The following is a 27,829-nucleotide window of genomic DNA, read 5'->3' as shown; positions in this document are numbered from 1 at the left end:
GCTTCAGAGCTCAACGCACGAGGCAAAAGGTGCTTTAGGCTGTGACGCATGTGGCAAAAGGTGCTTCAGACGCCGACGCACGCACCAAAAGACACTTTGACACTGATGCATGTGGCAAAAGCACTTTAGACACCGATGCACGCGGCAGAAGCCCTTCAGGTGGCGGCGGGCGGCGCGGCCGGGGCCGCTCAGCGCGGGCAGAAGCAGAGCTCCAGGGGCCGGGGCAGGTTGAGGATGCCGCTGACGAGGGGGCGCAGGTCGGTGGGGCCGGCGCCGGGCGCGCGCTGCAGCCGGAAGCGCTGCATGATGGCGGTGAGGAAGAGGAAGAGCTGCGCCCGCGCCAGGCTCTCCCCCACGCACATGCGCTTCCCTGCGGAGACAGAGCGGAGGGCAGGGAGGGGGCTCGGCGGGGTGCTGCTGGTGGCCGCCCCGCCACGCCGCCCCGCCGCTCACCTGCCGAGAAGGGCATGAAGGCGTCGCTCTTCTTGAAGGCGCCGTTCTCGTCGAGGAAGTGCCCGGGGTCGAAGGCCTCGGGGTTCCTGAACTGCTGCGGGTCCTGCAGCGCCGAGCTCAGCACCGGGTAGATGGTGCAGCCCTGCGCGGGCGGAGACGCTGGCACCGGGCGCCCGAGCGCGAGCGGGAAGTAACGATTAAGCGCACGGCGCAATTGCTAATCAGTGATTAAGGGCAGGGTGCAATCGCCGATCAATGATTAAGCGCACGGTGCAATTAATGAGCAATGACAAGGCGGCCGTGCAATCAGCCAGCTGCAATTAAGCGCCCGGCACTATTAGCAACAGTCAAGGATTCGCGGCCCGGAGCCCAGGCGGCCAGGGAGCGCATGGGAAGCGGCCCTTAATTAGCCTAATTGCTAGTGGGGGGGGTGGAGAGGGGGCGCCAGGCCGGACCTTGGGGATGGTGAAGCCGCGGAGCGTCGTGTCCTGGCGCACGGTGCGGATGAAGCCCAGCGGGACCAAGTCCAGGCAGCGCTGGGCCTCGTGGATGACGGCGTCGGTGTAGGGCATGGCCGCCCGGTCGCGCAGGGTGGGCGCCCGCTCCTGCCCCACCACCCGCTCGATCTCCTCCTGCACCCGGGCTGCGGAGGCGGCGGATTGGCGTCGCCGGCAGCCCCGGCACCGCGGGCACCGCCGGCACCGCCCCCCGCCGCCCCCGGGCACCTGCCACCGCCGGGTGCTCCAGCAGCAGCGCCAGGCAGTAGCACACGGACGTGCTGGTGCTCTCGGTGCCGGCCAGGAACATGTCGAACAGCGTCGCCATCATGTTCTCCCGCGTGAAGACCGTGTCGGGATTCCCCTTCTCCTGCGGCGGGAGCGGGCGGTCGCCAGCGCCGCCGCCGGCCCCGCGCCGCCCCCGGCCGCGGCCCCGGCAGTACCTGCTTGATCTTGCGCAGGAAGGCGTCCGTGAAGTCACAGGGGGTGTCGAAGTCTGAGATGCCCTCGTGCTCCCCGATCTTCCTGGCCAGGAAGTCCTGGACCACGGCGGCGTTCCGGAAGTAGGTCTGGTGGGGGCCGGGCAGCCGCTCCATGATGCCGGGCAGCATGTTGTAGAGCTGCGAGGGAAAGGGGCGAAGGGAGGCTCGGAGCTGTGCCGGGGTGCCTGGAGCAGCGCCCGGCGCGTGGCAGCCACACAGTGCCCGGAGCAGTGCCGGGATGCAGGGAGCTGCTCCGGGATGCAGCAGCGATGCGGTGCCTGGAGCTGTGCCGGGATGCAGGGAGCTGCACCGGGATGCTTGGAGCTATGTCAGGATGCCTGGAGCAGTTACCACAGGCAGCAGCCCTGGGACACTTGGAGCTGCACCGGGACGCCCAGAGCAGCCCCAGGACACCCAGAGCTGTGCCTGGAGCAGTGTTGGGGGCAGCGGTCCCGGGACGCCCGTCGTGGTCCCGAGACGCCCAGAGCAGCCCCAGGACACCCAGAGCTGTGCCTGGAGCAGTGCTGGGGGCAGCGGTCCCGGGACGCCCGTCGTGGTCCCGGGATGCCCGGAGCAGCCCTGGGACACCTGGAGCTGTGCCTGGAGCAGTGCTGGGGGCAGCGGTCCCGGGACGCCCATTGTGGTCCCGGGACGCCCAGGGCAGCCCCAGGACACCCGGAGCTGTGCCTGGAGCAGTGCCGGGGGCGGCGGTCCCAGGACGCCCCCAGCAGCCCCCACCTGCCCGGCAGCAGAGCTCTCCAGGACGTTGCTCTCCGCGATCAGCCGGAGGACGTGCAGGTACTCCGGGTCGTGGTAGTCGAAGCGCTTGCCGAAGAGGATGCGGCTGATGGCGTTGCCCATGGCGGCGCTCAGCAGCACGCTGGGGTTGAGGGGCTGCCCTGGCGCCGGGCACGAACTGCGTCAGCGGCCCCGCGGCCCCCGGCCCCCCATCCCCGCATCTCCCTATCCCCCCGTCCCCGCATCCCCCCATCCCCATGTCCTCCCCGTCCCCCCTTGTCCCCCCATCCCATGTTCCCTGCATCCCGCCACCTCTGCATTCCCCGTCCCCGCATCCCCCTGTCCCCCCGTCCCCGCATCCCTCCGTCCCCCGTCCCTGCATCCCCCGTCCCCATGTCCTCCCCATCCCCCCTTGTCCCCCCATCCCATGTTCCCTGCATCCCGCAACCTCTGCATTCCCCGTCCCCGCATCCCCCCGTCCCTGCATCCCCCCGTCCCCATGTCCTCCCCGTCCCCCCTTGTCCCCCCATCCCATGTTCCCTGCATCCCGCCACCTCTGCATCCCCTGTCCCCGCATCCCCCTGCACCCCCATCCCCGTGTCCCCCCGTATTCCCCCCAGTCCCCCCACACCCTCATCCACCCCGTTGCCCCCCATCCCCGGGTCCCCCCCCCGTCCCCGTATTTCCCCCGGTCCCCCCGCACCCCCGCTCCGGGCGAGCTCCCGCAGCAGCAGCCCCGTCTCCTCCTGCACGTTCTCCTCGACGCCGCGGCGGCCCATGCCGAAGTCGCGCAGGGTGGAGAGGGCGAAGCGGCGGGTGCGCAGCCACGTCTCCCCGCTGCTCATGAGGAGACCTGCGCGGGGGGCGGGGGGCGTGTGGCGAGCCGAGCCGAGCCGAGCCGAGCCGCGCCGGGCGGGGCCGAGCCGAGCCGCGCCGGGCGGGGCCGAGCCGAGCCGCGCCGGGCGGGGCCGAGCCGAGCCGGGCCGAGCCGAGCCGAGCCGAGCCGGGCCGAGCCGGGCCGAGCCGGGCCGGGCGGGGCGGGGCCGAGCCGAGCCGAGCCGCGCCGAGCCGAGCCGAGCCGGGCCGGGGCCGAGCCGAGCCGCGCCGCTCACCCAGGTGCTTGCTGATCTTCGCGGCGGTGGGGAAGCTGCCGCGGTCCGTGAACTCCTCGCTGCGGCTCACCAGCACCTCCCGCACCACGTCGTAGCCGAAGAGCACCACGACGGGCTCGGAGCCGAAGTAGAGCAGGAACACGGGCCCGTAGCGCTTGCTGAGCTGCGGGGTGCCAAAAAGCCCCAGTCCCCCGGGCCGGCCGGCCGGGGGGCTGCCCGGGCCCGGCAGAGCTGGGCAGAGCCCCACGGAGCACACGGAGCCGGGCAGAGCCCCAGGCCAAGCATGTAGAGCTGTGCAGAGCCCCAGGGAGCACATGGAGCCGGGCAGAGCCCCACGGAGCACACAGAGCCCGGCAGAGCCCTGCAGAGCTTGGCAGAGCCCCAGGGAGTGTGCAGAGTCGTGCTGAGCCCCCGGGAGCGTGTAGAACTGGGCAGAGCTGTGCAGAGCTGTGCAGAGCCGTGCCAAGCCCCCAGGAGTGCGCAGAACTGTGCAGAGCCGTGCAGAGCTGTGCTGAGCCCCAGGGAGTGTGCAGAGCCGTGCAGGGCCATGCAGAGCTATGCGGAGTCATGCAGAGCCCCAGGGAGTGTGCAGAGCTGTGCAGGGCCATGCAGAGCTATGCAGAGTCATGCAGAGCCCCCGGGAGTGTGCAGAGCTGTGCAGAGCCGTGCAGAGCTGTGCTGAGCCCCAGGGAGTGCGCAGTGCTGTGCAGAGCCGTGCAGAGCTATGCAGAGTCGTGCAGAGCCGTGCAAAGCCCCAGGCTGAGCATGCCAAGCCATGCCAAGATGGGCCAAGCCGTGCCCCAGAGAACACCTCTCAAGTGCAGGAAGAGCTGCCCCACTTGCCTTGCGAAACGCCTTGCAGGTGTCGGTGACCCACAGCTGCAGCAGGTTGCCGATGAGGGGCAGGGCCAGCGGCCCCGGCGGCAGCCTCCGGCCCCGCGGCCGCCTGCTCCAGAGGGCCAGCAGCAGCAGCAGCAGGGCCAGCAGCAGCAGGGTGCTGGCGTCGGGCAGCTCCATGCCTGCTGCCGGCGGCGATGCCCCGTCTGCGACTGCTCTGGTGACGGCAGGGAGCAAAGTCTGCGGCTGGCGAGCAGGGTGCAGCAGGGCCGCGAGTACTAATGGCCGCTGCCGGGGGCCAGAGGCGGCACCGGGCTCACGTGGCCGGTGCCCCTGAGCCCGTGCTGGGGACGCTCGCCAGCCATGTGCGCCGCTTGCACCAGGCGCCAGCCCAGCGTACCCCCTCGCCGCGTGCCCAGGCTGCAAACCAGCGAAGGAGCTGCCAAGGGCTTTTTCCCCGTGCTTCAGATGTGCTTTTAGGGGCACAGCTCTGCTCGGCTCTGCATGCTCCTTCTGGGGCTCTGCCCGGCTCTGCCCGGCTCTGCACACTCCTTCTTGGGGCTCTACCTGGCTCTGCGTGCTCCCCAGGGCTCTACACAGCTCAGCCCAGCTCTGCACAGTTCTGCATGCTCCCTGGGGCTCTGCACGGCTCTGCAAAGCTCTACGTGTTCCCTGGGGCTCTGCACGGCTCTGCACGGCTCTGCAAAGCTCTACGTGTTCCCTGGGGCTCTGCACGGCTCTGCATGGCTCTGCAAAGCTCTACGTGTTCCCTGGGGCTCTGCACGGCTCTGCACGGCTCTGCAAAGCTCTACGTGTTCCCTGGGGCTCTGCACGGCTCTGCACGGCTCTGCAAAGCTCTACGTGTTCCCTGGGGCTCTGCACGGCTCTGCACGGCTCTGCAAAGCTCTACGTGTTCCCTGGGGCTCTGCACGGCTCTGCACGGCTCTGCAAAGCTCTACGTGTTCCCTGGGGCTCTGCACGGCTCTGCACGGCTCTGCAAAGCTCTACGTGTTCCCTGGGGCTCTGCACGGCTCTGCAAAGCTCTACGTGTTCCCTGGGGCTCTGCACAGCTCTGCACGGCTCTGCAAAGCTCTACGTGTTCCCTGGGGCTCTGCACGGCTCTGCACGGCTCTGCACAGCTCTGCAAAGCTCTACATGTTCCCTGGGGCTCTGCACGGCTCTGCGAAGCTCTGCGTGTTCCCTGGGGCTCTGCACGGCTCTGCACGGCTCTGCAAAGCTCTACGTGTTCCCTGGGGCTCTGCACGGCTCTGCACGGCTCTGCAAAGCTCTACGTGTTCCCTGGGGCTCTGCACGGCTCTGCAAAGCTCTACGTGTTCCCTGGGGCTCTGCACAGCTCTGCACGGCTCTGCACGGCTCTATGTGTTCCCTGGGGCTTGGCACAGCTCTGCACGGCTCTGCACGGCTCTACATGTTCCCTGGGGCTCTGCACGGCTCTGCACGGCTCTACATGTTCCCTGGGGCTCTGCACGGCTCTTCGCACGCTCGTCAGGGCCTTGCACAACTCCACCCGGCTCCACAGGTTCGGGCCTGGGCTTTGCCCAGCTCCGCACGCTCGCTGCCTGCGGCCCTCCCCGCGCTCGGCGTGGCACCGCCGGGCTCGCGCCGGCACGGCCACGGGGCCCAGCCCGGGGCGCCCGTGCGAAGGGCCGGGGAAGGGCGCTGGGATTCTCCTCGGAGGCGCCGCGGGGCCCCGCACCGGGCGGTGGGAGCCGGCATGCACCGCGCCACAGGTGTATTGCACAACGTGGCACAGGAGCATGGCACCACGTGCCACAGGTGTATTGCACAACGTGCCACGAGGGTGTTGCACAAGGCACCATGGTGGCGTTGCACAATGTGCCGCAGGTGTATCGCAGAACGTGCCTTGAGGGTGTTGCACAACGTGCTGCGAGTGTATCGCATAACATGCCCTGGGGGCGTCGCACAACGTGCCGCGGGGTGTTGCACAACGCGCCGGGGGCAGCAGCCAGGGCGCGGGGGGCCGGGAGCAGCGGCGGGCGAGGAAGAGCTCGGCGCCGCCAGCGCGTCCCCAAAGCAGCTCTGCTGCCCCGGGCAGAGGGGCAGAGGGGTGGGGGGGGTCCGGTCCCCGGGACACTCCAGTGGGGGATCACCGGGATGCTCCAGGGGCCCCTGCAGCCCCTCTGCACCCTGCAGCCCCCCTGCACCCTGCACCCCCCGGCCCCCCGACCGCAGCCCCCGGCTCCTTCCGGAGGGATTTGCTGCTGCTGCCCGGGGCCGGCCGGGGCAGGTGGCTGCACCGCGCGGCCGGATCCTGCCGGGCTGCACCACGCGCCGGGGCGCACGAGGGCCACGAGAGCTGGTGCTGCTGCCAGGGGCTTTAACGAGGGCCACGAGGGGCCATGAGGGGGCACGAGGGGGCACGAGGGGGCACGAGGGCTGCGAGGGGGCACAAGGGCCATGAGGGGGCACGAGGGGGCACGAGGGGCCACGAGAGCTGGTGCTGCTGCCAGGGGCTTTAATGAGGGCCACGAGGGGCCATGAGGGGGCACGAGGGGGCACGAGGGGGCACGAGGGGGCACGAGGGGGCACGAGGGCTGCGAGGGGGCACAAGGGCCATGAGGGGGCACGAGGGGGCACGAGGGGCCATGAGAGCCGGTGCTGCTGCCAGGGGCTTTAACGAGGGCCACGAGGGGCCACGAGGGGCTGTGATGGGACATGAGGGGGCACGAGGGGGCACGAGGGGGCACAAGGGCCATGAGGGGCCAAGAGGGGCCACGAGGGGGCACGAGGGCTGCAAGGGGCTGCAATGGGACTCGAGGGGCCACAAGGGCCACGAGAGGCCACGAGGAGCCGTGAGGGGCCGCGATGGGACACGAGGGGGCACGAGGGGGCACGAGGGCTGCGAGGGGCCACGAGGGCCACGAGGGCCGCGAGGGCTGCGAGGACAGGAGGGCGGTGAGGAAGAGGAAGAGCTCCACGCGGGCCAGCGCCTCGCCCAGGCGGGCGGCTTCCCTGCGGGGCGCGTGGCCGCTCTCACCGCCCACCCGGTGCCCCGCCGCGACGGTGCTGCCCATCCCACCACCCCGCGCCCTGCAAACAGCACCCTGCGCCCTGCAAATGGCACCCTGCACCATGCATTCTGCAAACTGCACCATGCAAACGGCACCCTGCGCCCTGCAAACAGCACCCTGCGCCCTGCAAATGGCACCCTGCACCATGCATTCTGCAAACTGCACCATGCAAACGGCACCCTGCGCCCTGCAAACAGCACCCTGCGCCCTGCAAATGGCACCCTGCACCATGCATTCTGCAAACTGCACCATGCAAACGGCACCCTGCGCCCTGCAAACGGCACCCTGCGCCCTGCAAACGGCACCCTGTGCCCTGCAAACAGCACCCTGCGCCCTGCAAATGGCACCTTGCACCATGCAAACAGCACCCTGCACCATGCAAACGGCACCCTGCGCCCTGCAAACGGCACCCTGTACCCTGCAAACAGCACCCTGCGCCCTGCAAATGGCACCTTGCACCATGCAAACAGCACCCTGCGCCCTGCAAATGGCACCCTGCACCATACATTCTGCAAACTGCACCATGCAAACGGCACCCTGCGCCCTGCAAACAGCACCCTGCGCCCTGCAAATGGCACCCTGCACCATGCATTCTGCAAACTGCACCATGCAAATGGCACCCTGCGCCCTGCAAACGGCACCCTGCGCCCTGCAAACGGCACCCTGTGCCCTGCAAACAGCACCCTGCACCCTGCAAATGGCACCTTGCACCATGCAAACAGCACCCTGCACCATGCAAACGGCACCCTGCGCCCTGCAAACGGCACCCTGTACCCTGCAAACTGCACCCTGCACCATGCAAACAGCACCCTGCAAATGGCACCTTGCACCATGCATTCTGCAAACTGCACCATGCAAACAGCACCCTGCACCCTGCAAACTGCACCCTGCGCCCTGCAAACTGCACCCTGCACCATGCAAACAGCACCCTGCAAATGGCACCCTGCACCCTGCACCATGCAAACGGCACCCTGCACCCTGCAAACGGCACCCTGCACCCTGCACCCTGCACCCTGCACCCAGCACCCACTGGGTGCCATGCAGCACCCGCCGCCCCACAGGTACCCACGAGAAGGGCACACGAAGGCCTCGTTCCTCTTGAAGCGCCCGGCGGCGCCCAGGAAGCGCCCAGGCTCGAACCCCTCGGGGCGGCTGAAGTGCCGGGGGTCGCGCAGCACCGAGCCCGGCACGGGCAGGACGTCGGTGCCCTGCGGGCGCGCGGGGCTGCGCGGGGGGTGCACAGGCGCTGGGGCCACACTGCGTGAGCCCAGAGGGTGCATGGGGGCCGGGGCCACATTGCATGAGGCCGGGGGGTGTGCGGGGGCCGTGCCACGGGGCTGTGCCCTTGCACACGCGTGTGTCATGCCCGGGGAGGGGGGCACGCCGGGCGCTGCCTGGGCCCGCAGCGGGGCCCCGCAGCACGCGGATGGCACCAACACTCCCGCGTCCACCTGCACCACACGTTTATTGGGGGTTTATCCTGGGTAAACACGGGCTCGTTGGGGGGGGGGATGGCGGGCGCTGCCACCGGCGGCCCGGGGCACGCGGCTGCCACGGGCGGGGGGGACGGGGAAGAGGGATCCGGCTGCCCGCAGCGCCTTCCTGCGGTGGGATCTTGCAGCGGGATCCTGCGGTGGGATCTCGCAGTGGGTTCCTGTGGTGGGATCCTGCGGTGGGATCTTGCAGTGGGATCTTGCAGTGGGATCCTGCAGCAGGATCCTGTGGTGGGATCTCGCAGTGGGATCCTATGGTGGGATCTTGCAGCGGGATCTTGCAGCGGGATCTTGCAGCGGGATCCTGCAGCGGGATCCTGTGGTGGGATCTCGCAGTGGGTTCCTGTGGTGGGATCCTGCAGTGGGATCCTGTGGTGGAATCCTGTGGTGGGATCCTGCAGAAGGATCCTGTGGTGGGTTCCCGTGCCAGGTTCCCGTGCCAGGTTCCCGTGCCAGGTTCCTGTGCCAGGTTCCCGCAGTAGGTTCCCACACCGGGTTCCCACAGCAGGTTCCCGCACCAGGTTCCCACAGCAGGTTCCTGCAGCAGGTTCCCGCACCAGGTTCCCACAGCAGGTTCCTGCAGCAGGTTCCCGCACCAGGTTCCCACAGCAGGTTCCCGCACCAGGTTCCCGCACCAGGTTCCCGCAGCAGGTTCCCACAGCAGGTTCCCGCACCAGGTTCCCACAGCAGGTTCCCGCAGCAGGTTCCCATGCCAGGTTCCCGCACCAGGTTCCCACAGCAGGTTCCCGCAGCAGGTTCCTGCAGCAGGTTCCCGCACCAGGTTCCCACAGCAGGTTCCCACAGCAGGTTCCCACAGCAGGTTCCCGCACCAGGTTCCCACAGCAGGTTCCCACAGCAGGTTCCCGCACCAGGTTCCCACAGCAGGTTCCCGCGCCAGGTTCCCACAGCAGGTTCCCGCACCAGGTTCCCGCAGCGGGTTCCCGCAGCGGGTTCCCGCAGCAGGTTCCCGCGGTGCCGGTCCGGGGGCCCTGCGGGAGCGCCCGGCGCCCGGCTCAGCGAGGCACCATGCGGAGCTCGTAGAGCGGCGGGATGCTGGCGAAGCCGCTCAGGCGCGGCGCCGTGTCGAGCTTTTCCGGCGGCACCAGCGGCTCCAGCCGGAAGCTCTGCAGGATGGTGGTGAGGAAGAGGAAGAGCTCCATGCGGGCCAGTGCCTCGCCCAGGCAGATCCGCTTGCCTGCGGGCACAGGGGAGCCGCGGGCAGCCGGGTGCCGGGGCCGCGCGGGCGCCCGGCTCCCCGCCGCCACCGCTACCTGAGGAGAAGGGCACGAAGGCGTCGTTCTTGGCGAAGCTCCCGCTCACGTCCAGGAAGTTCTCGGGGTTGAAGCTCTGCGGGTCCTTGTACATGGTGGGGTCATGCAGGACGGTGCTGAGCAAGGGGAAGACCTCGGTGTCCTGGAAGGCGTCGGGCAGCCATGAGCCACGCGGCCGGGGGAACGGACTGCCGGCTCGGGGCGCCGTGCAAGGGCCAAGGCAGGCCAGCGCGCACGGGGACAGGGTGCACGGGGAGAGCGTACACGGGGACACTGCGCACGGGGAGAGTGTGCACAGGAACGGTGTGCGGGGACGGTGCACGAGGACAGCGCACATGGGGAGAGTGAGCATGGGGAGAGTGTGCACAGGGCAGGGTGCACAGGGACATGGTGCACGGGGACAGGGTGCACGGGGACATGGTGCACGGGGACAGGGTGCACGGGGCAGGGTGCACGGGGGCAGGATGCACGGGGCAGGGTGCACAGGGCCAAAGCAGGGCAGTGTGCCCGGGGCACCATGCACGGAGCCAAGGCAGGCGAGCGTGCACGGGGCAATGTGCACGGGGCCAGGGCGCACGGGGCCAGGCACGGCGGCGTGCACAGGAGAGGTGTGCACGGGACTAAACCAGGGCAGCGTGTGGGGGGCAGCGTGCACGGGGCAGCGTGCAGGGGGGCAGCGCGTGGGGCGGCGGGGGGCAGCGTGCACGGGGCAGCGCGCGGGGCGGCGGGCGCCGGCGGCACCTTGGGGATGACGTAGCCGCGGAAGAGCGTGTCGCGGGTGACCGTGTGCGGCACGTTCATGGGCAGCAGGTCGCTGAAGCGCTGCACCTCGTGGATGACGGCGTCCGTGTAGGGCATGCGGCCGCGGTCCTTGATGGCGGGCGGGCGCTCGCGCCCGATCACCTGGTCGATCTCCGCGTGCAGCTTCTCTGCGGGCGGCCGGGGCCGGGGCTGAGGCCGGGCCGGGCGCCGGCGGGGCCCCGCGCCGCCCCCGCGCCGCCCCCGCGCCCCTACCCTGCACCGCCGGGTGCTTCATGAGCAGCAGGAAGCCGAAGCGCAGCGTGGAGCTCACGGTCTCCGTGCCGGCGAAGAACAGGTTGAGCGTGGTGAGCTCCAGGTTCTCGAGGGTGAACTCCGAGGCCGGGTTGTCCTTCTCCTTGCGAGGGAGAGGGGTGTTGGGGGCGCGGGGCGGGCGCTGGCGGGGCGCCCGGCCCGGCCCCCACCTTCTCCATCTGCACGAGGAAGGAGTCGATGAAGTCGCGGGGCAGGCTGGCGTCGAGCGTCTCCCGGTTCTTCTGCACCCGCCTGGCCACGAAGCGCCGCATCTTCTGCAGCATGTAGTAGATCTTCGTGTGGGGGCCGGGCAGGTACTTGAGGAAGGTCCCGTTCATGTCGTAGAACTGCGGGGCGAGAGGCGGCTCGTGCCGGCGCCCGGGCGTGCCGCGCCGCGGCCGCCGCACGCCCGGGAATGCGTCTCTGCACCCGTGCACGCTCCCGTGCGCACGCTCACTCACCTACCCGCACACCTGCACACCTGCGCGTGCACCCGTGCACCCATGCACTCGTGCATCCATGCATGCACCCGTGCACATGCTCATTCATCTACCCGTGCACTTGTGCATGCAACCGTGCACCTGTGCATCTATGCATGCCCCCCATTCACCTGCCTGTGCGACTGTGCAGGCACCCGTGCAACTGTGCATCCATGCATGCACCCATGCACACGCCCATTCATCTACCCGTGCACCTGTGCATGCACCAATGCAACTGTGCGTCCATGCATCTCTGCATCCATGCACGTGCCCGTGCACGCACCCATCCAGCTGCCCACGCACCGGTGCATCCGTGCACCCACCCGCGCCCGCGCACCTGCGCCCAGGGCGTGCTTATCTCCCGGAAGACTTCGTTCATGATCTGCAGCAGGGACAGTAACTCCTCGTCCGTGTAGTCGAAGCGGTTCCCGAAGACGATGGAGCAGATGACGTTGGAGACGGCGCGGCTCAGGAAGTACGTGGGGTCGAAGGGCTGCGCTGCGGGCGGAAGGACGGGTCGCAGGGGCCCCACGGCGCCGCCGGGGCCGTGCCGCGCCGTGCCGTGCCGCGCCGTGCCCGGCGCCCACCTTTCGTGGCGTGCAGCTCCTGCAGCAGGAACTGTGCCTCCTCCTGGATGCGCTCCTCGATGCTGCGCTTGCCCATGCCGAAGTCCCGCAGGACGGTGAGGGAGAAGCGCCGCAGCTGCCGCCAGCGCTCGCCGTTGGCGAAGACCACCCCTGCGCATGGCACGGCGCGGTGCGGGTGAGCAGTGTGGCACAGCACGGTGCGACGCAGTGCAGCCAGCACGGTGCAGTGCAGCCAGCACAGTGCAGGCCGGGGCTGAGCACCCCGGGGGCTGCGGGCCGGGGCTGAGCACCCCGTGGGGCTGGGGCTGAGCACCCCGGGGGCTGCGGGCCGGGGCTGAGCGGCCCGCAGGGCCGGCGCTCACCGTGCGCCCGGAAGGTGCGGTCCAGCATCATCATCTGGGCTCGGCCGCCGAAGGCCTCGGCCTGCTCCACGAGCGCCTCGCGCACGGCCGCGTGGCCGCACAGCACCACCACGGGCTTGGGGCCGAAGTACACGGTGAACACGGGGCCGTACTTGGTGCACAGCTGTGGAGAAGGAGCCTCGTGCAGGGGCCGGCACCGGGCGGCACGGCGGCACCGCGCGGGAACCAGCACCGAGTAGGACCCAGCAGCATGTGGGACCCAGCACTGCGTGGGACCCAGCACCATGCAGAACATCAGCACTGGGCAGGACCCAGCACCGTGCAGGACGCCGGCATCAGCACGGGAACGTCTGCACCGGCACGGGAACACCGGCACCATGCGGGAACGTTGGCGCCAGCGCAGGAAAATCTGGCGCCAGCATGGGAAAATTTGGCGTGGGAAAATTTGGCAGAGACATGGGAAGATCTGGCCCTGGCATGGGAACATCTGGCAGTGGTGTGGGAACATCTGGAACCAGCGCGGGAAAACCCGGTGGCGGCGCAGGGGAACCCGGCAGCGGTGCAGGCAGCTGCAGCCCTGGCACAGGGGAACCCGGCCCTGGTGCAGGGGAACCCGGTGCTGGCTTGGGGGAACCTGGCAGCGGCGCAGGCAGCTGCAGCCCCAGAGCAGGAGAACCCGGCCGTGGCACGGGGGAACTCGGCCCTGGTGCGGGGGAACCCGGCTCCAGTGGGGGGAACCCGGCCCTGGTGCAGGGGAACCTGGCAGCGGTGCAGGGGAACCCGGCCCTGGTGTGGGGGAACCCGGCCCTGGTGCGGGGAAACTGGCCCTAGTGCAGGGGAACCCGGCTCTGGTGCGGGGGAACCTGGCAGCGGTGCAGGGGAACCTGGCCCTGGTGCGGGGAAACTGGCCCTAGTGCAGGGGAACCTGGCAGCGGCACGGGGGAACCTGGCAGCAGTGCAGGGGAACCCAGCTCTGGTGCAGGGGAACCCGGCTCTGGTGCGGGGGAACCCGGCCCTGGTGCGGGGGAACCCGGCTCTGGTGTGGGGGAACCTGGCAGTGGTGCAGGGGAACCCGGCTCTGGTGTGGGGGAACCCGGCTCTGGTGTGGGGGAACCTGGCAGTGGTGCGGGGGAACCCGGCTCTGGTGTGGGGGAACCTGGCCCTGGTGCGGGGGAACCTGGCAGTGGTGCAGGGGAACCCGGCCCTGGTGCGGGGGAACCTGGCTCTGGCGCAGGGGAACCCGGCCCTGGTGCGGGGGAACCTGGCTCTGGTGTGGGGGAACCTGGCCCTGGTGCGGGGGAACCTGGCAGTGGTGCAGGGGAACCCGGCTCTGGTGTGGGGGAACCTGGCCCTGGTGCGGGGGAACCCGGCTCTGGTGTGGGGGAACCTGGGCCTGATGCGGGGGAACCCGGCTCTGGTGTGGGGGAACCTGGCCCTGGTGCGGGGGAACCTGGCAGTGGTGCAGGGGAACCCGGCCCTGGTGCGGGGGAACCTGGCTCTGGCGCAGGGGAACCCGGCTCTGGTGCGGGGGAACCTGGCCCCGGTGCAGGGGAACCCGGCCATGGCACGGGGGAACCCGGCCCCGGTGCAGGGGAACCCGGCTGTGGCACGGGGGAACCCGGTCCCGGTGCGGGGAACCCGGCGGCGGTGCGGGCAGCTGCAGCCCCGGCGCGGGGAGCCCGGCGCCGGCGGCCCCCGCTCACCTTCTCCAGGGACCGGACGGTCTCGGAGGTGGAGAGCTGCAGCAGGTTGCCCAGGAGCGGCAGCGGCGGCGGCCCCGGCGGCAGCCGGCCCCGGGCGCCCTTCCTCCCCCAGAGGCTGAGGAAGAGCAGGTAGGAGAGGCAGAAGGCCAGGACGAGGGTGACGGCACCGCCGAGCTCCATCGCGCCGGTGCTGGTGCCGGTGCCGCCGCCCTCCCTGCCCTAAGTACCGGCGCCGGTGCCGGCCCGGCCCCCCGGTTGCATAAGTGCCGGGTAAACAGCAAGGTGCAAAGTCACCCTGCGGCCTCGCGCCACCCCGGAGCTTTCTGGAAAGGAGCCGCTCCGGGGAGCCCGGCTCTTCCCCGGAGCCCCCGGCCCCCGCCCCCGCGGCGCCCTGGGCCGGGGAACCGGTGCGGCATGGCACGGCACGGCACGGCGTGGCACGGCACGGCTCAGTGCAGCGTGGCACAGCAAAGCATGGCACACGGCACGGTGCGGCCTGGCACGGCTCAGTGCACCATGACACAGCAGAGCTCGGCACACGGCACGGAGCGGCCTGGCACGGTGCAGTGCACTGTGACACAGCAGAGCTCGGCACACGGCACACGGCACATGGCACGGTGCAGCCTGGCACGGTGCGGCCTGGCACGGCTCAGTGCACTGTGACACGGCAGAGCACGGCACAGTGCGGTGCACGGCACGGTGCAACCTGGCATGGTGTGGCCTGGCATAGTGCAGTGCACCGTGGCACAGCAAAGTTGGGTGCACTGCATGGTGTGGCATGGCACGGTGCAGCCCAGCACGGCTCAGCACAGTGCAATGCACTATGGCACGGCAAAGCATGGTGCACGGCACGGTGCAGCCTGGCCTGGTGCAGCCTGGCACGGCACGGTGCAATGCACCGTGGCACAGCAAAGCATGGCACACGGCACAGTGCAGCCTGGCACGGCACAGCACGGCACAGTGCAATGCACTGTGGTGCAGCGTAGCACAGCACAGTGCAGCATGGCACGGCATGGCACGGCACGGCACGGCACTGCCGCGCCGGGGTTAACGGTGGTGCTGGGGCTGCCGCTCCCTGCGTAATCCGGGCGGGGGGGGATTAGCGCGGCAGGGACCAGAACCTGGCAGCTGCGCAACCCTGCACGGCTCACCGGAAAGCAGCTGCCGCCCGCGCCGCGCCCTGCTGCCCCGGCGCCCGCGGGGGGTCCCGTGGGGTGGGGGGGGCACAGCGGCGGCCCAAGGGTGCCCGGCTGCAGGGGTCCAAGGCTGCAGGGGTGTGAAGGGAGCCCGGCTGCAGGCGTGCAAGGATGCAGGGTGCGAAGGGTGCCTGGGTGCCAAGGGTGCCCGGCTGCAGGGGTGCAAGGATGTAGCGGTGCAAGGCTGCAGGAGTGCCAAGGGTGCCCGGGTGCCAAGGGTGCCCGGCTGCAGCGGTGCAAGGCTGCAGGGGTGCCAAGGGAGCCCGGGTGCCAAGGGTGCCCGGGTGCCAAGGGTGCCCGGCTGCAGCGGTGCAAGGCTGCAGGAGTGCCAAGGGTGCCCGGGTGCCAAGGGTGCCCGGGTGCGCGCCCCCAAGCCCGCCCGGCTGGCAGCAGACCCTGCTGCCCGCTCCCTGCGGGCGCAGCCGCCGCGGCTCGGCCTGGAGGGGCCGGGGCCCGGGCTGGGGCGGGCGCGGGGCGGGGGGGGGCCGCGCTCGCCCCTGGCGGGGCCCCGCTGGCCGGGGGCCGCGCGGCGTCACCGCGCCGGGAGCACAGCCAGTTCCCGGCGCGCTCCCCCGGTGCCGGGCGGGCCGGGTGGCGCGGGCCCGCGGGGGCGGCCCCGGCGCGAAGCCCGCGGTGCTGCCGGCGACGCTGCCCGGCCGGGGCGGCCGCAGCGGCAGGGCCCCGGCGCCCGGCGCGGCAGGAAATGCCTTGGCACTCGGACAGCCCCCGCGGCCTCCCAGGAATGCGCCGCCGCCGCCGCAGCCCCGCGCCCGGCCCGGCCCCCGGCTTGCGCAAGCCCCCGGCTGCCGCCGCCGCCGCCGCGCCGGCGGTGCACAGGGCGTGCGGGTGTCGCACGGGCCTCGCACGGGGCACGAGCCTCGCATGGGGCACCTGGGTGCCGCACGGGCCTCGCACAGGGTGTGAGCCTCGCACGGGGCACCTGGGTGCTGCACGGGGCACGCTGGTTTTGCACGGGCATGAGCCTCGCACAGGGTGTGTGGGTGCTGCACGGGGCACGCTGGTTTTGCACGGGGCACGAGCCTCGCACAGGGTGTGTGGGTGCTGCACGGGGCACGCAGCCCTTGCACGGGGCACGAGCCTCGCACAGGGTGTGTGGGTGCTGCACGGGGCACGCTGGTTTTGCACGGGGCACGAGCCTTGCACAGGGTGTGTGGGTGCTGCACGGGGCACGCTGGTTTTACACGGGGCACGAGCCTCGCACAGGGTGTGTGGGTGCTGCACGGGGCACGCAGCCCTTGCACGGGGCACGAGCCTCGCACAGGGTGTGTGGGTGCTGCATGGGGCATGCTGGTTTTGCACGGGGCACGAGCCTCGCACAGGGTGTGTGGGCGCTGCACGGGGCATGCTGGTTTTGCACGGGCACGAGCCTCGCACAGGGTGTGTGGGTGCTGCACGGGGCACGCTGGTTTTGCACGGGGCACGAGTCTCGCACAGGGTGTGTGGGTGCTGCACGGGGCACGCAGCCCTTGCACGGGGCACGAGCCTCGCACAGGGTGTGTGGGTGCTGCACGGGGCACGCTGGTTTTGCACGGGGCACGAGCCTTGCACAGGGTGTGTGGGTGCTGCACGGGGCACGCTGGTTTTACACGGGGCACGAGCCTCGCACAGGGTGTGTGGGTGCTGCACGGGGCACGCAGCCCTTGCACGGGGCACGAGCCTCGCACAGGGTGTGTGGGCGCTGCACGGGGCACGCTGGTTTTGCACGGGCACGAGCCTCGCACAGGGTGTGTGGGTGCTGCACGGGGCACGCTGGTTTTGCACGGGGCACGAGCCTTGCACAGGGTGTGTGGGTGCTGCACGGGGCACGCTGGTTTTACACGGGGCACGAGCCTCGCACAGGGTGTGTGGGTGCTGCACGGGGCACGCAGCCCTTGCACGGGGCACGAGCCTCGCACAGGGTGTGTGGGTGCTGCACGGGGCATGCTGGTTTTGCACGGGGCACGAGCCTCGCACAGGGTGTGTGGGCGCTGCACGGGGCACGCTGGTTTTGCACGGGCACGAGCCTCGCACAGGGTGTGTGGGTGCTGCACGGGGCACGCTGGTTTTGCACGGGGCACGAGCCTCGCACAGGGTGTGTGGGTGCTGCACGGGGCACGCAGCCCTTGCACGGGGCACGAGCCTCGCACAGGGTGTGTGGGTGCTGCACGGGGCACGCTGGTTTTGCACGGGGCACGAGCCTTGCACAGGGTGTGTGGGTGCTGCACGGGGCACGCTGGTTTTACACGGGGCACGAGCCTCGCACAGGGTGTGTGGGTGCTGCACGGGGCACGCAGCCCTTGCACGGGGCACGAGCCTCGCACAGGGTGTGTGGGTGCTGCACGGGGCATGCTGGTTTTGCACGGGGCACGAGCCTCGCACAGGGTGTGTGGGCGCTGCACGGGGCACGCTGGTTTTGCACGGGCACGAGCCTCGCACAGGGTGTGTGGGTGCTGCACGGGGCACGCTGGTTTTGCACGGGGCACGAGCCTCGCACAGGGTGTGTGGGTGCTGCACGGGGCACGCAGCCCTTGCACGGGGCACGAGCCTCGCACAGGGTGTGTGGGTGCTGCACGGGGCACGCTGGTTTTGCACGGGGCACGAGCCTTGCACAGGGTGTGTGGGTGCTGCACGGGGCACGCTGGTTTTACACGGGGCACGAGCCTCGCACAGGGTGTGTGGGTGCTGCACGGGGCACGCTGGTTTTGCACGGGGCACGAGCCTCGCACAGGGTGTGTGGGTGCTGCACGGGGCATGCTGGTTTTGCACGGGGCACGAGCCTCGCACAGGGTGTGTGGGCGCTGCACGGGGCACGCTGGTTTTGCACGGGCACGAGCCTCGCACAGGGTGTGTGGGTGCTGCACGGGGCACGCTGGTTTTGCACGGGCACGAGCCTCGCACAGGGTGTGTGGGCGCTGCACGGGGCACGCTGGTTTTGCACGGGGCACGAGCCTCGCACAGGGTGTGTGGGCGCTGCACGGGGCACGCTGGTTTTGCACGGGGCACGAGCCTCGCACAGGGTGTGTGGGTGCTGCACGGGGCATGCTGGTTTTGCACGGGGCACGAGCCTCGCACAGGGTGTGTGGGCGCTGCACGGGGCACGCTGGTTTTGCACGGGCACGAGCCTCGCACAGGGTGTGTGGGTGCTGCACGGGGCACGCTGGTTTTGCACGGGGCACGAGCCTCGCACAGGGTGTGTGGGCGCTGCACGGGGCACGCTGGTTTTGCACGGGCACGAGCCTCGCACAGGGTGTGTGGGTGCTGCACGGGGCACGCAGCCCTTGCACGGGGCACGAGCCTCGCACAGGGTGTGTGGGTGCTGCACGGGGCACGCAGCCCTTGCACGGGGCATGAGCCTCGCACAGGGTGTGTGGGTGCTGCACGGGGCACGCAGCCCTTGCACGGGGCACGAGCCTCGCACAGGGTGTGTGGGTGCTGCACGGGGCACGCTGGTTTTGCACGGGCACGAGCCTCGCACAGGGTGTGTGGGTGCTGCACGGGGCATGCTGGTTTTGCACGGGGCACGAGCCTCGCACAGGGTGTGTGGGCGCTGCACGGGGCACGCTGGTTTTGCACGGGCACGAGCCTCGCACAGGGTGTGTGGGTGCTGCACGGGGCACGCTGGTTTTGCACGGGGCACGAGCCTCGCACAGGGTGTGTGGGCGCTGCACGGGGCACGCTGGTTTTGCACGGGCACGAGCCTCGCACAGGGTGTGTGGGTGCTGCACGGGGCACGCAGCCCTTGCACGGGGCACGAGCCTCGCACAGGGTGTGTGGGTGCTGCACGGGGCACGCAGCCCTTGCACGGGGCATGAGCCTCGCACAGGGTGTGTGGGTGCTGCACGGGGCACGCAGCCCTTGCACGGGGCACGAGCCTCGCACAGGGTGTGTGGGTGCTGCACGGGGCACGCAGCCCTTGCACGGGGCACGAGCCTCGCACAGGGTGTGTGGGTGCTGCACGGGGCACGCTGGTTTTGCACGGGCATGAGCCTCGCACAGGGTGTGTGGGTGCTGCACGGGGCATGCTGGTTTTACACGGGGCACGAGCCTTGCACGGAGCACACTGGCGTTGCACAAGGCGCAGCAGGGCACAAGCAGCCCTTGCACGGGGCGCACCAGCCTTGCACGAGGATGCGGGTGTCGCACAGGTTGCCGGGGCCGCGCTGGGCTCGCCGAGGGCGCGGGGACGTCGCCCGGGGCCCCCCCGCCGGCGCCCGGCCTCCGCGGGGACGCTTGGCCCTGAGTCACCCCCGGCCGAATCAGCGCGGAAAGTCCCGGGGGCCGAGCCAGGCCGGCGGCACGGGGAGGGGGGGCGGGGAGGGGCCCTGGGGCGGGGGCACCCCTGGACCCGGGCCCTGCCAGGACCGGGGCCCCCAGGTCCAGGTCCCCCCCCCCCAGGACCAGGGACCCCCCAGGACTGGCCCCCCTCAGGACTGGGGAACCCCAGGACTGGGGACCCCCCCTGGGGTGGGGGCACCACAGGACGGGGACCCCCAGGACCTGGACTCCCCCCAGGACCAGGGACCCCCAGGACTGGTCCCCCCGGGGGCGGGGGCACTCCCAGACCGCCCCCCCCCAAGACTGGGGCCCCCCGGGAGTCTCGGGGTCCCTGAGGAGCCTCACGCCGGGGGGGGTCACGAACACGGGGGGGGGCCGAGCAGGGGGGCCGAGCGGCGCCAGGGCAGGATGCGCCTGGTTCCCCTTTCCCCCTTCCTGTTTCAGTATGAGGTGGGGGCTGCCCGGACGCCTGGGCCCCCTCCCACTGCCAGTTCCTCTCCAGGCAGCTGGGGCAGGGGCAGCTGGGGGGGTCCTGCTGGGGGGGGTTCTACTGGGGGGGGTCCCGCTCCCCCTGGGGAGGGAAGAGGGGGGCTTGGGCAGCCCCGTTTGGGGGGGGTCACCCCAGCCCGGACCAGCTCCCCCCCCCCGGGGAAGCCCTCAGCCCCTATGCGACCCCCGTCCGCAGTGCACCCCGCCGTGCATCCCCTCCCCCCACCCCGTGCACCTGCCGGTGCCCCCCCCCCGTACACCCCTCGTTCCCCCCAGGTGCATCACCCCCCCGTGCACCCCTCGTTCCCTCCCCCCCCGGTGCATTCCCCCCCCCCGTGCACCTCCCGGTCCCCGTGCTTCCCCGTGCACCCCCCGGTGCATCCGCCCCTCTGTGCGTCCCCCGGTCCCGGTGCCCCGCTCTTGCTCCCCCGGTCCCGGCCCCCCCGTGCACCCCCGGTGCATCCCCTCCCCTCCCCCGTGCACCCCCCGGTCCCGGTCCCCCCGTGCACTCCCCTGTGCATCCCCTCCCGCAGCCCCCGGTCCCGGCCCCCCCGTGCACTCCCCGGTGCATTCCTCCCCCCCCCCGTGCACCTCCCGGTCCCGGTGCCCCCCGTGCACCCCCCAGTACATTCCCCCCCCCCGCAGCCCCCGGTCCCGGTCCCCCCGTGCACTCCCCTGTGCATCCCCTCCCCCGTGCACCCCTCGTCCCGGCCCCCCCCCCTTGCAGCCCCCGGTCCCTGTGCCCCCCGTGCACCCCCGGTGCATCCCCCCCTGCAGCCCCCGGTCCCGGCCCCCCCGTGCACCCCTCAGTGCATTCCCCCCCCCCCCGTGCAGCCCCCGGTCCCGGTGGCCCCCGGTGCATTCCCCTCCCCGCACCCCCTGGTCCCGGCCCCCCGGTGCAGCCCCCGGTCCCGGTGCCCCCCCCGGCTCGGGCGTGCCGCGGCTCGGAGCGTCCTGGGAAACTTCGCTCGTCCCGCGCCGCCCCCGCGCGCTCCTTCCTCCTCCTCCTCCTCCTCCTCCTCCTCCCCCCCCTCCCCGCGCCCCCCCGGCCCCGCGCGCCCGGGACGCGCCGCCCGCGCTCAGCGGCGCTGCCACCGCGGCCGCCGCTGCTCCGCCCGGCCCGGCCCGGCCCGGCCCGGCCCGGCCCGACCGGACCCGCCCGGCCCAGCCGGACCCGATCCGACCCACCCGGACCCGCCCGGACCAGTCGGACCCGATCCGACGCGCCCGGCGCCGCCCGGACCCGGCGCCGCCCGATCCGGCCCGGACCGACCCGACTGGCCCGGACCCGTCCGGACCCACTGGACCCGATCCGACCCACCCGGACTCGCCCGGACCAGTCGGACCCGATCCGACCCGCCCGGACCCGCCCGGACCCGGCGCCGCCCGATCCGACCCGGACAGACCCGACTGGCCCGGACCCGCCCGGACCCACTGGACCCGATCCGACCCAGCCGGACCCGATCCGACCCGGCCGGACCCACCCGGACCAGCCGGACCCGCCTGGCCCCGGCGCCGCCCGACCCGACCCGACCCGCCCGGCCCCGACCCGGCCCGTAGCGGCGCCGCCTCGGTGCCCCCGGCCCGGGCCCGGGCCCGGTGCCGGTACCGGTACCGGTACCATGGCGCCGCTCGGCCCCGCGCTGCTGCCGCTGCTGGCGGCCGCCGCGCTCAGCCCCGGCCCTGGCCCAGACCCCGGCCCGGCCCCGCGCGGTGAGTCCGGGGGGCGGGCGGGGTCTGGGGGCGGAGACCCTGGGGGTCCCTTCGGGGGGGGGCCCGGGGAGGGGGAGACCCTGGGGGTCCCTTCGGGGGGCGGCCGGGAGGGTCCCAGGGGGGCAGACCCTCGGGTCCCTTCGGGGGGGAGGCGGGGAGGGGGAGACTCTGGGGGTCCCTTAGAGGGGGTCCCGGGGGGGGAGACCCTGCGGGTCCCTTCGGGGGGGGCCGGGGAGGGGGAGACCCTGGGGGTCCCTTAGGGGGGCCCCCGGGGGGGGTTAGACCCTGCGGGTCCCTTCCAGGGGGCCCGGAGTCGCTCCTGCCCCCCGCTGCCGCCGTGCCTCAGTTTCCCCGGCCGGGCCGGGGCAGCCCCGGGGCGGGAGGGGGGGAAGGGCCGGGCCGGGCCGGGCCGGGGGCAGCCCCGGGGGGGGAGGAGGGGGATGGTCTGCCCCCCCCCGCCCCGGGCGCTGACAGCGACATCGTTTTCCAGCTGGGCGGGGGGGGGGGGGGGGGCGGCACCTGCAGTCCCAGAGCCGCCCAGGGTCCCTGTTGGGTGGGAGGCGCCAGGACCCCCCCGGGATCCCCCTTGTGGGACTGCCCCTTGTGGAGCCCCCCCCCCAGAACCCCTCCGGGACCCCCCCTTGCGGGACACCCCCGGGATCCCCCTTGTGGGACCCCCCCGGAACCCTCCTTCCAGGACCCCCCTTGTGGGATCCCCCCTCCCGGGATCTCCCCCGGGATCCCCCTGCCAGATTCCCCTTGAGACCCCCGGGATCCTCCCGGCTCTGTGGTGGGTTCAGGGGCTCTGAAGCACGGGGGTCCCGGGGGTCCTGGGGGGGGTCCAGGGGAGTAGGGGTGGGGTCCCAGGGGGGGATCCCAGTGGGGTAGGGGGCAGGTCCCACGGGGGGGGGTCTCAGGGAGGTCCTGGGGGTGGGTGCAGGTCCCGGGGGGGTCCCGGGGGTGGGTGCAGGTCCCAGGGGTCCCGGAGGGGTCCCAGGGGGGTAGGGGGCAGGTCCCACGGGGGGGTCCCAGGGGGATCCCAGGGGTGGGGGCAGGTCCCAGGGGGGTCCCAGGGGGTGGGCGCAGGTCCCAGGGGTCCCGAGGGGGTCCCAGGGGGTGGGGGCACGTCCCGGGGGGGCCCCGGGGGGGTCCCGGGGGGGTCCCAGGGGGCGGGGGCAGGTCCCGGGGGTCCCGGCCGGCCGCGTTCCCGCGCTCCGCCGCGCTCCGGGGTCCCGTCCCACGACCCCGCGACCCCGCGGCTGCTGCCAAAGCCGCTTCCCTTCCCACGGCCCCAGCGGCGCCCGGGCCGCGGGGGCGGCAGGGCCCGGCCGCCTGCCCCCCACCCCGGGCTGGGGGGGGGCACGAGCGGGGCCGCAGGGGGACACGGGGGGGGCATGGGGGTACACGGGGGGGTGTATGGGGGTGCACGCAGGGGTGCGTGGGGGGTGTATGGAGGTGCATGGGGAATGGTGCAGGGGGGCTTGCGGGGGCGTATGGGGGAGAAAGGGGTGCATGGGGTGCACGGGGGTATAGGGGGATGTAGGGGGGTGCATGGGGAGCGGTGCAGGGGGGCACACAGGGGTGTATGGGGGTGCACGGGGTGCATGGGGAGCGGTGCAGGGGGGCACACGGGGGTGTATGGGGATGCAAGGGGTGCATGGGGAACGGTGCATGGGGGTGCATGCAGGGGTGCCTGGGGGATGTATGGGGGTGCAAGGGGGTGCATGGGGAGCAGTGCGGGGGTCACATGGGGGTGCACGGGGGCACACGGCGGGGTGCACATCCTGCCGCGGCTCGAGGCGCTGCAGGTGCGCACCATGGGGTGCGGGGGGGGGGCTGCGCTGGGAGGGGGGGCACACGCAGGCCCTGCGGTGTCTCGGGGGGGGCAGCGGGCGCTGACCCCCCTGCCCCCTCCCCCCCCCCCGCAGCGCTGTCCTTCCTGGAGAGCCCGGCGAACCTGACGTCGTCGGTGGGCCGGGCGGCGCGGCTGCGCTGCACCGTGCGCGCCGCCGGCGAGGCGCCGGAGCTGGGCTGGCTGCGCGACGGGCGCCCGCTCGAGCTGGCCGACACCGACCAGGCCCAGGTGCCGCTCGGCGACGACCTCTGGCTGGGCACCAGCGAGCTCAGGTGAGCCGGGCCGCGCCGGGCCGCCGTGCTGCGCCGGTGCACCGCCGTGCCGGGCCACACCGCTGCATTGCACTGCCGTGCTGCGCCGTTGCACCGCCGGGCTGGGCCGCACCGCTGCATTGCACTGCCGTGCTGCGCCGTTGCACCGCCGGGCTGGGCCGCACCGCTGCATTGCACTGCTGTGCTGTGCCGGTGCACCGCCGGGCCGGGCCGCACCGCTGCATTGCACTGCCGTGCTGCGCCGTTGCACCGCCGCGCTGTGCCGTACCGCCGCGCCGCCCCGCCGCGCCGCACGGCCGCGTTGCGTCGGCGCGTTGCTGCGGCGCCGCGTCTCAGCCCGCGCCGCGCTCCGCAGCATCGCGGCCGTGCAGCTCTCGGACGCCGGGCGCTACCAGTGCTCGGTGCGCGTGGGCGGGGAGGAGGCGCTGTCCGCCGAGGCGCACCTGCAGCTCGAAGGTGGGCTGCGCCCGGGGGGGGCCTGGGGGGGGGCCCTCGGGGGGGGATGTCCTCGGGGGGGGTCCTCGGGGGGGGAGTCCTCATGATGGGGTCCTTTTGGGGTGGGGGGTCCTCGTGGGGGGGCCCTCGGGGGGGGAGTCCTCATGGTGGGGTCCTTTTGGGGTGGGGGGTCCTCGTGGGGGGGGCCTCGTGGGGGGGGGAGTCCTCGGGGGGGGAGTCCTCAGGGGGGGCCCTCGGGGGGGGAGTCCTCATGGTGGGGTCCTTTTGGGGTGGGGGGTCCTCGTGGGGGGGGCCTCGTGGGGGGGGGAGTCCTCGGGGGGGGAGTCCTCAGGGGGGGGCCTCATGGGGGGGGAGTCCTCATGGTGGGGTCCTTTTGGGGTGGGGGGTCCTCGTGGGGGGGCCTCGTGGGGGGGGGAGTCCTCGGGGGGGGGTCCTTGTGCTGGGGGAAGTCCTCGTGGGGGGGGCCTCATGGGGGGGAGTCCTCGTGGGGGGGTCCTTGTGGGGGGGTCATTGTGGGGTGGGGGGGTCCTCGTGGGGGGGCCTCGTGGGGGGGGAGTCCTCGGGGGGGGGTCCTTGTGGGGGGGTCCTTGTGGGGTGGGGGGGTCCTCGTGGGGGGGCCTCATGGGGAGGGAGTCCTCGGGGGGGGGTCCTCGTGGGGTGGGGGTGTCCTCGTGGGGGGGGCCTCATGGAGGGGGAGTCCTCATGGGGGGGTCCTTGTGGGGGGGTCCTTGTGGGGTGGGGGGGTCCTCGTGGAGGGGGGCCTCATGGGGAGGGCCCTCGTGGGGGGGGTCCTCTCAGGGAGGGGGGCCTTTGTGTGGGGAGGCTCTTCGTTGGGGGGGGCTCTTCGTGGGAGGGGGCCCTTGTGCGGGGGGAGTCCTCGTGGGGGGGGCTCCTCGTGCACAAGCAGCCCTCGTGCACTGCCCCCCCCGCGCGGGGGCTGCGGCCGGCGGGCCCCCCCACCGCGGCCCCCCCACCGCGGCCCCCCACCGCGGCCCCCCAGGGCTGCCCTTCTTCTCGGAGGAGCCGCAGGACCTGGAGGTGGGGGCCGACACCCCCTTCAACCTGAGCTGCCGGGCGCGGGGCCCCCCCGAGCCCGTGCGGGTGCTGTGGCTGCGCGACGGGGCCCCCCTGCGCGACCCCCCCGGCCCCGGCCCCGGCGGCGCCTCCACCCTGGCCGTGGGCGGTGAGCGCCGGGGGGGGGGCGCGGGAGCGACCGCGCGGTCGGGGGGCAACGGGTGCGGTGGGGGGGGTCGGGTGCAACATGGGGGTTGGGTGCAATGGGGGGTCGGGTGCAGTGGGGAGGTGGGTGCAGTGGGGGTCTCAGGCCGATACGGGGGGGCTCCGGGCAGGATTTGGGGTGCAGTGGGAGGGATTCGGGGTGCAGCTGGGGGACAGGAGGCCGGGGGGGTGCAGCGCGGGGGGTGGGGGTGCAGCCGGGCTTCGGGGGCGGTTGGGGGTCGGGGTGCGAGGGGGGGGTTGGGAGGCGGTGGGGGGGGGCAGGATGAGCCCGGGTTCGTCCTGCACCAGGGCCGGGGGGGGCAATGGGGGGGCGGTGGGTGCGCCCCCCCCCCCGAGCCCCCCTCCCCTCCGGCCTCCCCGGGGCCGGTGACTCAGTGGGGGGGGGGGGGGCCGCGGCCGGAGGTGACGGCGCCCTGAGTCACCCGCCGGGGCGCTGGAGGGGGCCCAGGAGTCCGGGCGGGCCCAGGAGTCCGGGCAGCCCCCCCACCCCCACCCCCACCCTCTGGAAACTGCAACCTCGCGGGGGGGGGGGCGGGGGCGGCTCCAGCTGTGCAAGGGCGGCACGCGCCCCCCCCCCCCCCGGTGCCTGCACACGCGCCCCCCCCCCGCACACACGCATGTCGTGCACGCGCACCCGGTGCACCCCCCCGTGCACGCGCAGTCCCCCCGCACACGCGCCCCCCCCGCACACGCGTCCCTGCGCGCACGCACTCCCCGTGCACACACGCACCCCGTGCACACGTGCAAGTCGTGGGCACGCCCCTCCGTGCACACGCACTCCCTGTGCACGCTCACACACGTCATACATACACACACCCCCACGCGCACACACCCTATGCACACACACACGTCGTGAAGGCATGCCCCGTGCACACGCGCCCTGTGCACACAGACATCATGCGTGTGCCCCCCCGTGCACACGCGCCCTGTGCACACACATCGTGCAGGTGTGCCCCTGTGCACACACGCCCTGTGCACATACAGATGTCATGCGTGCGGCCCCGTGCACACGCGCCCTGTGCCCCCCCGTGCCCTGTGCCCCCTGTGCACACATGCCCCATGCGCACACACACGTTGTACACACACACCCCGTGCATACACACACGTCGTGCACACATGCCCCCTGCACACACGCCCCGTGCACACACAGACGTCATACGTGCGACCCCGTGCCCCCCCGTGCCCTGTGCCCCCGTGCACACGTGCCTCATGCACACACACCCATCGTGCACACGCGCCCCACGCACACACACATGCATTGTGCACGCGCCCCCCCCCGTGCACACGCACCCCCCCGTGCCCCCGCACCCCAGCCGCTGCCCCCCACCCCACGCCCTGCTGGCGCAGGACTGAGGGGGCGGGTGGGGGGCTGCGGCGGGGGGGGCCCGGCCCGGCCGCGGCCCCCCCGGCTGAGCGCCCCCCCCCGCGGCCCCCGGCCCGTCGCAGGGCTCAACCGCAGCGCCACGTTCTCCTGCGAAGCCCGCAACGCCCGCGGCGTCAGCGCCTCGCGCACCGCCGCCGTCACCGGTGAGTGCCGGGCCCGGGGGGCGCGGGGGGGGGCCCGGGAGCCCCTCACCGCCCCCCCATCTCCCCTCCCCCCCCGCCCAGTGGTGCCGCAGCCCCCCAGGAACCTGGTGCTGGTGGCACCGGGGCCGAGCTCGCTGGAGGTGTCGTGGGAGCCGGGGCCGAGCGGGGACGCCCCGCTGCGCCTCTGCACCGTGCAGGTATGGGGGGGGCCCGGGGGGGGCACGGCTGGGGGGGCGCTGGGGGGGGCACTGGGGGGTCACTGTGGGGGGGCGGCGCCCCGCTGCGCCTCTGCACCGTGCAGGTATGGGGGGGGCCCGGGGGGGGCACGGCTGGGGGGTCACTGTGGGGGGGCGATGCCCCGCTGCGCCTCTGCACCGTGCAGGTACTGGGGGGGCACGGGGGGAGCACGGCTGGGGGGTCACTGTGGGGGGGCGACACCCCACTGCGCCTCTGCACCGTGCAGGTACCGGGGGGGGGCACAGTACCTGGGGGGTCTATGGGGATGGGGGGTCCATGGGGATGGGGGGTCTGCGGGGACGGGGATGGCTCCAGGGTCGAGGTGTTGCTGGTGCAGGTGTCCCGGGGTCAGGGGTCCCGGGGTCAGGGGGTCCTGGAGTGGGGGTGTCCCGAGGTCGGGGGTCCTGGGGTCGGGGTGTCCCGGGGTCAGGGTGTCCCGGGCTCGGGGGG

At 72.7% G+C, this 27,829-nt stretch overlaps 3 protein-coding genes across 3 annotated transcripts in view; 1 reads left to right on the top strand and 2 right to left on the bottom strand.

Moving 5' to 3' along the window:
- Positions 1-19,899, bottom strand: part of ACTMAP (actin maturation protease) — a 41,931-nt gene extending 22,032 nt beyond the window's left edge. Inside the window, exon 1 of the mRNA XM_062598227.1 lies at positions 19,896-19,899. The gene's annotated coding sequence lies outside the window, so the exon portion shown is untranslated. The remainder of the gene's footprint in view (positions 1-19,895) is intronic.
- On the bottom strand, positions 109-15,673 carry LOC134152637 (uncharacterized). Its single transcript, XM_062598189.1, has 19 exons — positions 14,121-15,673; positions 12,418-12,580; positions 12,056-12,205; positions 11,806-11,966; positions 11,160-11,336; positions 10,951-11,092; positions 10,678-10,865; positions 9,937-10,078; positions 9,691-9,860; positions 8,238-8,380; positions 4,126-4,336; positions 3,283-3,445; positions 2,874-3,023; positions 2,171-2,331; positions 1,394-1,570; positions 1,179-1,320; positions 909-1,096; positions 454-595; positions 109-370 (listed from the first exon to the last, which is right to left on the bottom strand). The coding sequence occupies exons 1-19, from the start codon at positions 14,298-14,300 to the stop codon at positions 189-191; spliced, it is 3,132 nt and encodes a 1,043-aa protein (XP_062454173.1). The 5' UTR covers positions 14,301-15,673; the 3' UTR covers positions 109-188.
- A 1,296-nt stretch (positions 19,900-21,195) lies between the features above and the next one.
- The window catches only part of LOC134152636 (tyrosine-protein kinase receptor UFO-like), a 6,878-nt gene continuing 244 nt past the window's right edge, over positions 21,196-27,829 (top strand). The window contains exons 1-6 of the mRNA XM_062598188.1: positions 21,196-21,793; positions 23,722-23,920; positions 24,276-24,376; positions 25,377-25,559; positions 27,062-27,142; positions 27,224-27,339. Of these exons, the coding sequence (XP_062454172.1) occupies positions 21,703-21,793; positions 23,722-23,920; positions 24,276-24,376; positions 25,377-25,559; positions 27,062-27,142; positions 27,224-27,339 (771 nt within the window). The 5' untranslated portion in view covers positions 21,196-21,702. The remainder of the gene's footprint in view (positions 21,794-23,721; positions 23,921-24,275; positions 24,377-25,376; positions 25,560-27,061; positions 27,143-27,223; positions 27,340-27,829) is intronic.

The sequence above is a fragment of the Rhea pennata genome, chromosome 32, assembly GCF_028389875.1.
Source record: "Rhea pennata isolate bPtePen1 chromosome 32, bPtePen1.pri, whole genome shotgun sequence".
NCBI classification, from domain to species: domain Eukaryota; kingdom Metazoa; phylum Chordata; class Aves; order Rheiformes; family Rheidae; genus Rhea; species Rhea pennata.
The sequence above is the reverse complement of the archived record's forward strand: the minus strand, read 5'-3'. Positions and strand labels throughout refer to the sequence as shown.